The sequence below is a fragment of the Anastrepha obliqua genome, chromosome 2 (genome assembly GCF_027943255.1).
Source record: "Anastrepha obliqua isolate idAnaObli1 chromosome 2, idAnaObli1_1.0, whole genome shotgun sequence".
Lineage (NCBI taxonomy): Eukaryota > Metazoa > Arthropoda > Insecta > Diptera > Tephritidae > Anastrepha > Anastrepha obliqua.
The window spans coordinates 113,699,518-113,714,327 of NC_072893.1; the positions used below are offsets into that span (position 1 = coordinate 113,699,518).

General features: G+C 36.4%; 2 protein-coding genes across 2 annotated transcripts; one reads left to right on the forward strand and one right to left on the reverse strand.

Moving 5' to 3' along the window:
• Window positions 1-442: 442 nt before the first annotated feature.
• On the forward strand, window positions 443-1,424 carry LOC129239400 (protein SREK1IP1). The gene is made up of 2 exons (XM_054874866.1): window positions 443-716; window positions 777-1,424. The coding sequence occupies exons 1-2, from the start codon at window positions 612-614 to the stop codon at window positions 1,305-1,307; spliced, it is 636 nt and encodes a 211-aa protein (XP_054730841.1). The 5' UTR covers window positions 443-611; the 3' UTR covers window positions 1,308-1,424.
• A 1,747-nt stretch (window positions 1,425-3,171) lies between these two features.
• LOC129238891 (uncharacterized) lies at window positions 3,172-5,499 on the reverse strand. The gene is made up of 2 exons (XM_054874117.1): window positions 5,318-5,499; window positions 3,172-5,246 (listed from the first exon to the last, which is right to left on the reverse strand). Exons 1-2 carry the CDS (start codon window positions 5,371-5,373, stop codon window positions 3,356-3,358), a joined length of 1,947 nt encoding a protein of 648 aa, XP_054730092.1. The 5' UTR covers window positions 5,374-5,499; the 3' UTR covers window positions 3,172-3,355.
• Window positions 5,500-14,810: the final 9,311 nt, after the last annotated feature.

A 14,810-nucleotide genomic window follows, 5' to 3' on the forward strand; every position in this document is an offset into this window, starting at 1 on the left:
TTTCTTATTTTGATCCCTAGAATACGATTTTCACAGAGCAATGAGCGATTATTAAATCGACCCGCCCTAATATATGTATATATATATAACATCGAAAGAATTATATCTCATTGATATACTACTTAGTTTTATAAATGGTCACGTAGTTTTTGAGATATTATTTTTAAAATTGGTAAAATTAACCTCTTAACCTCTCACCGTCTTGCGAGTAATATCATTATAATTAGCACAAAATGTTCTACCTAACTTCAGTTTCTTAGCGAAACGTTACAAATAATTATTATGTTGTTATAAATATTATGTGGTACGATTCACTTGCCATGAACATTGACAAGTTTATTTGATCACACACAACAAAACAAAACACCACCTGCGTTACCCGAACCAGATATGTTAGCCTATGACGTTTATAGTACCAAGTACAATTACAGCACAATAATGTTTTTCTTTTTTGTTATGCGGTGCGAAAATTTGTTGTTTACTTGGCATGGAAATTAAGGTTAAGCGAAAATTGTCTAAATAGAAAAAATCGAACCGCAACAATAAGCACTCCCAACAGTAAAGCAATAGAATAGCAATTTGAATACGTAACAACTTACCACCGATTAACAATGAGCTTCCCATTGACGAATCCCAATAAGGAGACTATCCGCGCAGCCTGTAAGAAATGTGGATATGCAGGACATTTAACTTACCAATGCCGCAACTTTTTAAAGGCACTATTATTACTTTTCACAATTTGGTGCAATTAAAACAACTTTATTTTACTTTAACAGGTTGACCCCAACAAGGAAATTGTATTGGACGTTTCCAGCACAAGTTCGGATTCGGAATTGGACTACCTCACACCGTTAACAGAGCTGCGCATGAAGGAGCTGAAAGAAAAGGAAGCCGAATTGTTAAAGGCAAAAAGCGAGAAAAAGCACAAAAAATCCAAATCAAAAAAGAAGTCGGCGAAATCGTCATCTTCCCGAAAACGTAAAAAAGGCAAAAGCAGTGGCAAAAGTAAGAAGCATAAAAAACATAAAGAATCCTCAACGTCGAGTGAAAGTAGTAGTAGCAGCAGCAGCAGTAGTTCAGATTCCAGTAGCGAAGAGTCAGAAACTGAATCGGATTCTAGCGATAATGAAGAGTCGCCCACCAGCAGCGACGATGAGTATGGCCGCAAGAAAAAGAAGCAGGGCAAGTATAAGCGCAAAGCTGATACGCCGGCTATGCGTCGTAAAAAGACGCGTGTGAAGTGCAAACGACGTCGCGCCTCTGCACGACCCTCCAGCAGTGAAGAGGACGATACAAGCTCTGATTGAGATTGGTTGTGGCCACTGTGTGATTATGCGAGATTAGTTGGTTTGACAAGAATAATTAAGCAATAACAAAGCGTTCATTCCTGGTTAAACACATATATACATATATATACTTGCGTTAATAAATATACAATAATAGTATATAAAGTTAAATTTATTTTAAAACGAAAATTGTTTTTTTTGGAATAATATTGCTTATTTAAGTATTAATAAGTTAAAGTGCCAAAATCGACGACCATCTCACACAAGCTGTAACCATGTAGGTACGTAGTTGCCTAAACAACCACTGCCCAATATTCATAATAGCTAATTATTACACTCGAACCTATTCAAAAAAAAATAATTGTAACAAGTCCTATTTTGTCATGACGTTGACCGTATACAAGCAATACCCATACATACTTAACAATACATATTTGTAAATATGTTTAATTAAATGTATGATTAGTTAAATTATAACTCTCAGCGGAAATTTCAAAGAATGTAGCCTAATTTTATGACACATCTTCATGCAAACTCGATTGTAGAACCTTTGCAAAGCCTTAGGGTGTAAATACCATTGTTAAAGCAAAGACAAGACACTCATTTAATATTGTAAACAATAATAACAAAAATATAAACCAATTATGCTATAAAATAATAGATGACTGAAAAATTATGTTTGAGTCGCACTTATTGAATGTGTTGTTATGGTTATAAAGGCGTTAATTAAGGGGTTAGGGGTAGTCAGAGGCCCGAAAAAGTGATGATTTTCAAATTTTTTTTTCTAGTCAGTTGCTTTATTTTACAAAAATAAAATACATAGCATTAATACACCATGTTTCGATTTGACTTTAGCAAAATTTAAAAAAAAAAAATTGTTTTTGTTATTGTAGCCGCATAAACATTCCCCATATATATATGAGGAATGCTGCTGAAGTGACAGTCCATGGCCGGATATAAATCCGGATCGTTCCGGTAATGTAGAACCGACTGTCGTGGGAACGTGACAGTCCTTTTCCGGATATAAATCCGGGTCGTTCCGGTAACGTAGAACACACTGTCATGGGAACGAAAAATAAATTGTAAAAGTTATCGCTGCTTGTGTGGAGCCCGTTCCTCCAGAACTTCTTGGAGATTCATCTAAAATCAATCGAACAAGAGAAATGAGTGTTATTAATAGATAATCTTATGCCTTATTGAAGCCTTTTTTCATTAACAATATGGCGGGCTCAGGAAATATGTTTTAGATTTTCGAGAAAAAAACCAACAATTAATTGTTTGAAAAAAATCGAAATCTTTGAAAAAAAAATTATTCGATCAGGCACGAGTTTTTATGTCTTTCAAATTTTCACACAATATTTTTAAGATATTATGCTTTAAGAAAATGCGAGAAAAAAATTCTGACTTAATTCTCGCTAGCTGGGAATATTTGATGGAGTAGGCGGCCGTCGTGGCCGAATGAGTTGGTGCGTGACTACCATTCAAAATTCAAAGAGAGAACGTCGGTTCGAATCTCGGTGAAAGATCAAAAAATTAAGAAACAGTTTTTTCTAATAGCGGTCGCTCCTCGGCAGGCAATGGCAAACCTCCGAGTGTATTTCTGCCATGAAAAAAGCTCCTCATAAAAAATATCTGCCGTTCGGAGTCGGCTTGAAACTGTAGGACCCTCCATTTGTGGAACAACACCAAGACGCACACCACAAATAGGAGGAGGAGCTCGCCCAAACACCCAAAAAGGGTGTACGTAGATTTTGTATGTCCTATGCGAAACAATATAAACGCATGAACGCTCTGTGTACCTCATTATTTCCTTATTTTGCATACTACACCATGCAATACTATAATGCAGCTCAAATTGCTTAACCAAAGGTTTGAATCACTAAAATTTGTATTACTTATATCCATATATGTGTACGCACATATATGCAATGGTATTTTATTAAGAATGTATTTTTAATATGAAAAACTTGTAGCGCTTTTAAAGCTATTGGAATATTTTTATGTCAGCCCAATCACACATACATACACTAATACTACAGCCATCATTGCAATCCTATCAGTTGCAATAACTATTGCTTTAATTCGTCCATTGTTTTGAGCGTTTCTTCTCGTATAGTTTTTCCTACTATGGCTATAACGGCATTCTTTTGCATTGGCACAACATTTTCCAGTTTTGTAGACAAACTTGCATATAAATTGTTCATTGTTTTTTTCAATACTGCTTCGATTTGTTGTTCAACGGGTAGACTTTCCTCATGCGGCATATCTGTATCCTCACCAAATCGGTGATGCTCATCCAATTTTCTCTGCAACTTTATATTTTGCTCTTGCAAATCGCGCACCAAAGCATTGGCAAGTGCTTCTTTTTGTCTGCTCTCTTCGTACTTTTGCCTTTGTTCAATGCATTCTTTATTTGTTTCGGCAAGTTGATGTCGCAAATCGCTTTCCATTTTTTCTTTCTCTACCAGGCGTTGTTGTAGTGATTTTACTTCGCCTTCAAGCTTTTCCTGTTGCTTTTGCGCAATGTTCGCCTTATTTGATTCAGCGAGTTCTTGTCGCAAGTCGATTTCAATTTTTTCCTTGTCTTTCAGGTGCTTTCTCAGTACCTTTACTTCCTCTTCAAACTGTTCCGCTTTAACTATAGTTTTTGCCAGCATATCCTGTTCATCGTCTATATGGGACTGATGCGTTTTTAATTGTGCATTTTTTTCTGTCAAATCTTTCTTCAATTCTTCTAATTTCTCATGCAATGCAGCACGTTGCTGCAGCAAATCGCCAACTAACCGTTCCAGGCTATCGGTATTAGCTAAATTTACATTTTCCAGCTCTTCACTATACATCTGCAAAATTTGTTCACAACTTGTCGTTTCTACATTATCGTTTTTACCCTTGCTTGCCTGTCGAAGTCTGCGATTCTCCTTTTTAAGCTCCAGCACTTTTTCTTCGAGTGCCAGAATTTCATCTTCTTTATTAGTTTTATCACTTGAACTTGAGTGCAGTAGGTCGATTTTGTCGATCACCTTTTCAACTTTGCTCTCCAACCTATTAATGTTCATACGCAATTCGGAGCTATGCGTACGATTTTCGGAGAGCATCATTTGCATGAATGGCGAATCAAAAGCACTCGATACTGTAGAATTTGCGTAATGATTTATTTGGCTAACAGGCAGTGGCTGCGTCTTTGCCAGCATACGGTTGCTGTTGCGCGTTGTTGATTGGTGTTTGAGAAGTGTCGATTCTATTGGTGTAGACACAATTTCTGCATCTGATGAGTCGGTAGCATCTGCACTACTTTCCAAATGAGGTGCTGCTGACAATTTCGGTAACTGCTGCCCCATTTTGGCCATACGCGTTATTAACGACGTCTTAGAAGGCTTAGTAGCAGCAACTACAGGTTTTTCGGCTCCCTTAGCATCGATTTGTTTATTTGCATGAAATTCTAAGTTCTTATTTTGTGTAATTTCTGTCTCCGAAATCACATCATATCGTTCATTCTTCTCCCCTTCGCTTACTTCAATTTTCAATTCAGCCAATTTGGCTACAAATTCCTCTGTATTGGCTTCTACATCGAAATAAATGCTCCAACAACGCAAATCATCATCGTAAAATTGTAAATAGTTATTTTGGCGATGAATTTGCGCCATTTCAGTACGCAAGGAACAAGTGGTTAGCACGTTCAGTTTGGCTTTGTAGATGATAATTCGGTACTCATTTTTCACACTTTGCAGCAATGCTACACCAACTTTGCCTATGCACACACCTTCTTTATAAGCCTGTGCAACCCTTGCTAATAACGTTTGCCAAGCTTGCACTGTTGTGACAGCGCCACCGGCAACGCTTTTTACGGCATTATCTGATACTGCTTGTTTTGTAGGTTGGTATTTAAGAGATTCTTGCTTCTCACTGCCCACACCCCGTTGGGTTTCATATTCAAAAAGGTGTTCCAAATTGGTGTTTTCGCTGTGGAAAAGAGAGCGGCATTTTTGTGTGAGTCTTTAAAAAAATAGTTTATCTTAGACTTTGTCACTTACCGTTTCAGCGCACCAAAGAAATCTTCATCAGTTTTCGCATCCAAACTGAAATCCATTTTAATGCATAATTTAGTATACTACTATGAAATTTTAACAAACCAGAGATAACAAATCGGTATAAAATACAGAATAAATATCTCCTAGTGAAACAAAATTTTTTAAATGAAAGTAATCAGAAAGAACAAAATGATTTGCAAACAAATAACAGCTGTTGTAGCAGCTGATTGGAAAAGTGTGTGGTGCTGCCAGAAAGATGTAAAACACTTAGTAATTAACAACCCGCCTTCATTAAAGTTAGTGGCACTACACCAACAAAAGTGTTTTGTACGTTTGATTGTCAAAGTATTGGCAAATTAGAAAACAATGAAATAAAAAATACTCGCAAAAGGTGGGGTAAAGACTACTCAGTGTTTTCGCTTTCTTTCAACTGTGAAATTAATATAGTTATAATTATTTCTAAACAAATAGTTCCAAACAGTTTTCTGACAAATTTCAAATTTGTAGGAAATCGGTCCAAATCCAAGGCGAATTGAGTATCTAAGGTGGCGCCATTAAAAAACTGTTAGTTTACTCTTTGCGATTTTGACAAGTCTGACGTCAGCTCCCTGCGCTATGCAACACAAACGAACAAAACAAACAAAAATAGGAGAAATTGCATGTTTGTGAAAAGTTAGTGAATGGCTTGGTAGTTTTGTGAGATTTAAACTAATCAAACTAATGAAAGCGAAGTGCCGCGTGTTAAATTGTCAAAGCACGAATGAATATAAAGCCTTCAAATGCAGTTTGTCTGCGTTTTTATACGGAAGACGCCGTGGCAAGGAAATATGTGTGTGTGCGTAAAATTTATTGTGTTTGGTTGTTTCCAAGGCGAATTTATTACAGGTGACAGCAAACACATATAAGTAAAACCCTACATGTATTTGTTGTTGCGTTTGGTCCAACCATCACGTCAAAATCAGCAAGCAAATGTAAACATACGAATGTAAACATACCAATACATACAAACAAAGCATATCATTTTGACGTAAGCCATACCTACGGTGAAAAATTCAGCTGGGTGAATGCTGTCACCTTAATAAATCCACCTTGGTTGTTTCCATTGCTTGCGCCTACTCTTCCTCTTCCCAAGCAAGTTATTCCCCTTTCTTTTGTTTGTTTATTCATGAGCTCCCACGACACGGCGAATTCGGAAGGCGCAATGGTTTAGTCTATCATTCTTGTTGACAAAGTAGAAAAAAAATAATTACTTCGCCTTCCTTGATTCTGGACCGATAGTCAAATGGACACGGCGAAAGAAAAAAAAAAATCAGCTGATTTACCGATACCTCCTTTAATAGATTCGCCTTGGCTAAAATATAATTTGTCTTTTACAATGTATTCAAAAAGATAAATATATGTACTAGGGCGGGTCGATTTAAAAATCGCTCATTGCTCTGTGAAAATCGGATCAAAATAAGAAACTTTGCCGAAGGAACCATGCCTCTAAAACGAATTCTGATGTCCCCCAATTTCAAAATATCACCATTTTTGGCCTTTACATGAAAAAATCAGCTAAATGGCTATGTTTTTTCTTAATTTTTATTTATTTATTTATAATAATATTTATTATTTATTTATAATAATATCTATTTTTTCTCTTAAGAAATTTATTTAGTCAGAACATATGTAAATGAAAAAATTAATTTAAGTGAGTTATAGAAAAGAAACTAAAAAGTTCGACCCAAATTGGGAGACATCAGAATTCGTTTTAGAGGTATGGTTCCTTCGGCAAAGTTTCTTATTTTGATCCCTAGAATATGATTTTTCAGCAATGGGCGATTTTTTTGCCTCCCCACAAATCGACCCGGCCTAATATGTACATATATAATTGGCACGTACAACCTTTTTGGGTGTTTGGCCCAGCTCCTCCTCCTATTTGTGGTGTGCGTCTTGATGTTGTTCTACAAATGGAGTGACCTACAGTTTCAGGCCGATTGTTACTGTATTTTTATGAGGAGCTTTTTCATGACAGAAATACATTCGGAGGTTTGCCATTGCCTGCCGAGGGACGACCGCTATTAGAAAATTGTAGGTACAGCAGACAGTTTGGAAATTGGTCTGTTATTCGCAATAACAATCATCAATAAATGTTCTTTCAGCTAAGGATTTATTAGGGCCAATGTCTGATTAAGCGCTTAATCAGTATATGGCTAAACAAGCGATATCTTAATGTTTGGTTAGCAAACAGCTATCAGTTAACTCTGATAAAGTTGATTGAGCTGCCGGTTAGCTGCTAACCGCAATAAAAACTGAACAGAAAGCTGACAGCAATGAAAATTAATTATAAATAAAATTTAGTTTTGATGCAATTGTGTAAGATAATAAAGTTATTTTTTAAAGTTGCGCTCCTCCACACTTTCAATTAAAAACATTTTTTTTTGTTTTAAAAATTCATTTACAAGCTGAAGAATATCTTTTCAATGTTTTAAACTTAATAAAAAGTCTAAAACGTCCCTATAAATTCAGTGAAGTGATGAGCGTCGAACGAAAGATGAGTAAGAATGAAAACTTTAATCGCTTTTTTCTCGAAATACGTTTTTTTTCCGCGATGTCGAATGTAACTCAAAAAGTAATCAAAATGCCCACTTAAAATTTTACAGGTATATACTTTAACATGTTGATATGTACCTAAAATTTTATATTACACTGTGCGACAGTGATTTTATACTTTTATGGATACCTAGCACAACTTGTGGCTATAGAAAAACTAAACAAACTGGTATAGGAGAAATTTGCAATACACCCCCAAAATCTCATTTTATGGCCATAAAACCGTTTTTCAGTAGGTTGATGTGAAGAATCACTCCTAACTTCGCCAATTTTCATCCGATTTCGAATTTGTTTTTTTAGTTCGAAAGAACAAAAACAAGCCTTTTTGACAGTGTGTTGACAATTTTTCTGAAATGACAACTGACGAGACTGTAGACGGAAGTATTTGAAATTTTTTTATTTTTTCTCTATTTTTTCAACTTTGACATAATTTTTATGATATTATCCGATATTGAGGATTTTTTTAGTACACTACTGTTATAGTAAATTTAATTTTGCGTCGAATGAGCTATATTTGACTGTAATTGAATTAAAATTAATGGAGTTGTGTGAGTTTTAAGATTTTTTTTTTTTTTTTACTAATTTGGTATGTAGGTATAACTTACGCTAAATGGGAATAAGGACTTGTTTTGTTATACCAGTTTGTTTAGTTTTTCTATAGCCACAAGTTGTGCTAGGTATCCATAAAAGTATATTTAATTTTTTTTTTTGTCACACAGTGTTAATTATCATAAAAATATTGTTTTGATAAAGTTTTTTATAATAAAAAGTGCAATTTTTTCCTTTTTCACTTGAAATTTTCATTCTTTTTTCATTAATAATAGGTAAGTGCAAAGCGGCATAACTTATTTTAATGAAAATTTTTTGTCTGATTGATTTCAGTTGATAACAAGAGGCTGTACACTCCACGGCGCCACGTTTGAACAGCTGTAGCGCAGCCATTTTTTTTTTCAAAATTTTTTTTTATATTAATTTAAGCATGAATATTAATATTTAATTTATTTTAAGATAATAAATACTCTCCGTTTTATACAAAAGATGATTGAAAAACTCGTTGTCTGGAGGAGCTGCCCCACTTAATAAACCAGCGCCCTGGGCAAACCGAATACAAACAAGATGGCGGTACTAGAGTAGTGTAGATAAACCTGCAAAACGGCAGGACTGACTTAGAAATAATAATTGGTAACAAAACTCAGCTGAATTTGTATTTTTACAGTGGTCTTTTGCGCTTTCTTTTCTAAAAATATGCACAATAATCAGTACTAGCACAATATCAGCTAATCAGACTTTGGGGAAAATTAAATTATCATTTTAAGCCACATTTCGTTAAGCTATCCCCGGTTAAAGGCAAGCCGAATCTATTAAAGGTGGTATTGGTAAATCAGCTGATTTGTTTTCCCCCCCCTTCGCCATGTCCATGTGGCAGTCAGCTCGGAATGAAACAAGGCGAATTCATTATTTGTTTTCTAGTTTCCCAATACAGTAGATTCTGTTTTTATGCGGTAGATACGTTCCGCAAGAAACAGCATAAAAAAAAAACAGCATAAAAAAAGCTACCAGTTCTATAGTAAAACTATAGATACGTTTCAAAAGTGCTAAGAACCGCATAAATCTGAAATAATGTAATAAAATCGCATAAAAAAGGGCACTAGTCCCATATTATAACTATAGATACGTTCCATAGACCGCATGAATCTGAAATAATTAAATAAAATCGCACAAACAAAATATTGTAATAGGACTATGAATAAGTTCGTGCGTTTTTTTTCGAAATTTGAAACTTTATTGACGTAAAATGGTTACAAATTTAATATTCAAAGTATTGTCCATCGCTTACTACTACTTTTTCCCATCTTTCTGGCAATTCACGGATTCCCTTTGTGAAAAATTCGGTCGGTTTTGCCGCAATCCACGAATCGATCCATTTTTTGACTTCATCGTAATTACGGAAGTGCTGGTCAGCCAGGCCATGTTGCATCGATCGGAAGAGATAGTAATCGGATGGCGCAAGGTCTGGACTATACGGCGGGTGGGGTAGGACATCCCATTTGAGCGTTTCTAAGTATGTTTTGACCACTTGTGCAACATGTGGCCGAGCATTGTCATGTTGCAAAATAACTTTGTCGTGTCTATCGGCGTATTGCGGCCGTTTTTCTCGCAGTGCTCGGCTCAAACGCATCAATTGTCGTCGGTAGACATCCCCCGTAATCGTTTCATTCGGTTTCAGTAGCTCATAATACACAACACCCAGCTGGTCCCACCAGATACACAGCATAACCTTCAGGCCATGAATATTCTGCGCCGACGTCGATGTTGAAGCATGGCCAGGGTATCCATACGTTGCCCGACGTTTTGGATTGTCGTAATGGACCCACTTTTCATCGCCAGTCACAATTCGATGCAAAAAACCCTTTCTTTTGTGCCGTTGAAGCAGTTGTTCGCATGCCATAAAACGGCGTTCAACGTCTCTTGGCTTCAATTCATACGGCACCCAATGGCCTACCTTTCGGATCATTCCCATGGCTTTTAAACGTTTGGAAATGGTTGATTGATCAACTCCCAAAGTTTTTGCAACCTCTTCTTGCGTTTGAGCCGGATCTTGATCGAGCAATTCCTCCAATTCGGTATCCATGAACTTTGGCGGCGCACCCTCGCGTTCTTCGTCTTCCAAGCCAAAATCACCACTTTTAAAGCGTGCAAACCACTTCTGGCACGTTCGCTCAGCTAGAGCATGCTCACCATAAACTTCCACCAAGATACGATGACTTTCGGCTGCTTTTTTCTTCATATTAAAATAATGAAGAAGAATTCCCCGCAAAAACACATTATTTGGCACGAAATTCGACATTTTCAAGTGTGGTAAAAATATTGTTGTTTACGCTTCAAATAAAAAACTTATACTGACGTTTGTGCCTTACGACAGTAGCTCTCCAATGAATGTTTGGAAATGTGGATCGATGGAATAATAATCAAGTTACGCCATCTGTTGTAAAACCGCACGAACTTATTCATAGTCCATTATTTTTGAAAATTATATCTTTATTTAAGAAACGCCAAAATCGACAAATAAATTTACGTCAGAAATAGAATCAGGGAATACTCACATGTTGCGCATTCGTTCAGAATTTGGCGTAAAATCACTTTCGTCACTTGAGGAAATGTACACGTCTGATCTAGATGGTTATGCAGGCGGTTCCATACTTGTAGGGTGAGCATTTCTGGTGTAATCTGTGATTAGTTTTTGCTTAGCTGGTTTAGAATCTTGTTTATATGTACAATTCCCGATAGGTCGACATGCATTTTTTAATTTAAAAAAAAACAGCACTATTTCAAAACCGCATAAAAAAAAGCCGCATAAAACAGAATCTACTGTACTTTGGTTTGACAATCTTTAATGCAAGCGTCTTGCGTTAAACTATCCCCGATTAAAGGCAACATCGATCAGATGCTGAGAAAACAGCTCTTAGATGGATAGAGTGATCTAAGATATGATAGAAAAATTCTGTAATTTTTTTTAAATTTCTCATATTTTGTGCGAATAAATAAATCCCCAAGTTATGCAAAAAATCCATATCAACAACTAATCAGGGGCTATATGTAATATTGACAGCAAATTTGATTATTTATTAGCACAATTTATTTTCACATACATACATATGTACATACATACGTACATATTTTGAAAACAAGAACATAAAAAAAATTTATTGCCAATTTTTGCTTCAATTCGCTCTTGATTGTTATTTATAGTTGAGTTTATTCCCATTTATACTACTAACTATATAATATAGTATATAATATATAATTCCGATTGCTCCCACAGAAGTGATAAGCAGCAACGCTGCTCCTCATTACTACCTACCAGTTGACCTCCAAACCAAGCACGTAGCCTGTATGGGTGAGGCGCGATGGCTCGTGAATCGTATGTTTACGAATACAAAAGGTACGAGCTACATACATACATATGTGTGTGTGTACATATGTATTAAAAATAAGAGATTAGTAAATATGTATTTAGGAGTTGGCCTTTTGGCTTTTTTTTTATTTATGGTAAACAAATGTCTGTCGCTCTGTTGAATGGATGAAAACAACTGGTGAATGATTGGTTGGCTTGTTCCGGTTTATGTATGCCGATATTTCCAGTTGCATATCTTTGTTTTTATTCTCACCATTATATTCGCTAAGTATCTTTTTTTTTCAATTTAATTTTTATCTAATGTTTTTGTCTGTGTTTTTTTTTTTGGTTTGCCGCCATTTTTAATGGCTCTTATTGTCTGTTCTGCTGCTCCATAATTTGTGCAGCTGCACAGTGGTACCTGTTGTTTGGCAAGGCGGAAAAATATTTATTTAATACGAGTATTACATTTAATAGTGAGAGACTAGTTTATGTAGTAGTAAATACATATATAGCTCTTTTATACATATATATTTTTTTATTTAATTATCATATTTTTGCACTTTTTATTAAATTATTTTCTTTTATATATTTTATTAAATTATAATATAATTTTTTATATTATATTTTTTATTAAATTATTATTTTTTATGCCTTTTATTAAGTTATAATAATCCTGCATAAAAAAACATTTATCTGAAATGTTTACGATAAATTATTGGGCTGTCTTTAATGGGAGTCATCTAAACTCCTTGCCTTTTCTTATAATACGGCTGATTAAAGTCGAATTTTCAGAGTGATTTTACAGTGACGTAAATTTAGAGTAGCTATGAGAGAGAACAAAAAGAAAAATACCAAAATAGCCAACTTTTTTAAACAAAAATTAAAAGCTAAGTTAGTGTAATGTAAACACGTAAACAAATCTGCGCCAGACGGCACCCCTTGGCAAGGGTGACGGATTCAGTCAACTTATATGCTGCTCCTATATGGGCAGGAGCTAAACCATCGAATGCTTAGGTGCAGCGACGAAATGCACTAAGAGTCACGAGCGCATACAGGACCATATCAGACGACGCGATTTGCGTCATCGCTGGAAAGCTCCCAATAGATATACAGGGTGGCTGATGAAAGCCGCTACCAAAAAAAAAATTGAATAACTTTTTTTCTTTTTAAGTTATCTGTTCCATTTTTGTTTTAGTTTGCAGATTGATCTTTAAAATTTATTAAAATGGATAACTGGTACACGCAAACAAGAATTTGGATAGTCCGCCGCTATCACGCACTGGAGTCCGTAGTTTTGGTACAGAGAGAGTACAGGCGGATGTTTGGCGGCGATCCCCCGAGCAGATGGACCATAATGGGACTGGTGAATAATTTTGCTGAGCAAGGAACAGTCGCAAGAAGGCCTTATCATCGAAACCCACCAGTTCGGACGGAGGAAACGATCGCTGCTGTAGCTGCAGCTATACAAAGCAATCCAAGGGTTTCAACAAGAAGCTTATCTGCTCAACTTGGTGTCAGCCGACAGTCTTTGCAAACAATAATGCACAAAGATTTAGACTTATTTCCCTACAAAATTCAAATGGTTAACAAACTGAATGCAGCAGACTTGCCGATTCGCTTGGAATTTCCCCAGAAGATCCTGCAAATGGTGGAAGAAGACCAAAACATGTTAAACTGCCTTTTCATGTCTGATGAGGCCCATTTCAATTTAAACGGCAATGTGAACAAACAAAATTGTCGAATATGGAGTACTTCTAACCCACAGATACTCCACGAGACGGAATTGCATCCTCTTCGCGTGACAGTGTGGTGTGCGGTTTCTTCACGCTGTATTGTCGGGCCTTATTTTTTTGAAGAAAATGGTCACACCGTTACGGTTACTGGAGACCGTTATTTGAAAATGCTGAAAGAATTTTTCTATCCAGAACTACGCCGAAAGAGAATTCCTTTCAACTCTGTGTGGTTTCAACAAGATGGGGCAACGTCTCACATAGCCCAGACTGTTATGACAGAGTTGCGACGAAAATTTCCCAATAAACTGATTTCAAGAAACTCCGAATTTCGTTGGCCCCCCAGGTCGCCTGACCTTACTGCACCTGATTTTTTCTTGTGGAGTTTATGTAAACAAGAAGTTTATAAAACAAAGCCAACAAATTTGGATGAACTAAAACAATCCATTCGGGCAACAATTGCGGCTATTCCTGTCGCAACTCTCAAAGCAGCAATGAACAACTTTTTACTAAGATGCCGCACTTGTGTCAACGAGCATGGGGGGCATTTAAATTCAATTATTTTTAAAACTAGTTAAGCTACATTTAATAAAATTTAATGACCTTCAACTTGAAAAAAAATTCATCAGCCACCCTGTACTTGTGCAGGAAATTGGACAACTTTATGGCAGACAAGGAGTAAAGCCGACAACTGAAGAAAACGCTGCAGAACGTCTGCATTCGTTAGATAAGTGGCAAAGCAGATGGGACTCGCCTGTTAACGAACATCGGACCTATAGACTTATCCCCAAATTAGCCAATAGGTGACCAGAAAACACGGAGACGTAGACCACTATTTAACCCAAAAATTGAGCGGTCACGGATGTTGCTTGGCATACCTCCATCGTTTTCATATGGAGTACACTCCGTTCTGTCCAAGCTGCAGTAGAAATCAGGGAGCACTTGTTCTTCTTCTGCGATCGTTTTAACGAAGAACAACTAACGCTTGTGCTGCTGAGGCAGTATAATATTATTACAACATCGTCCGATGTTTCTGTATTGCTGCAGATGCAAAAGAAACCTCTATAGCGTATAACCTCCATACGCCCATGTGAGAAGAACCTGGGAGCATGCCCCACATACCACTGGTATGACGGCACAGAGACATTAGAAGACGAGCCTATAGCATGAAGCTAGCTACAAAGGAGTAGTACAAACGTAGGTGAATGTATTGGTCACATTTGTTTAATGGACACCATTCTGGGCCTTCCCGAAGTAATGTAAAAAGTAGTTCCGG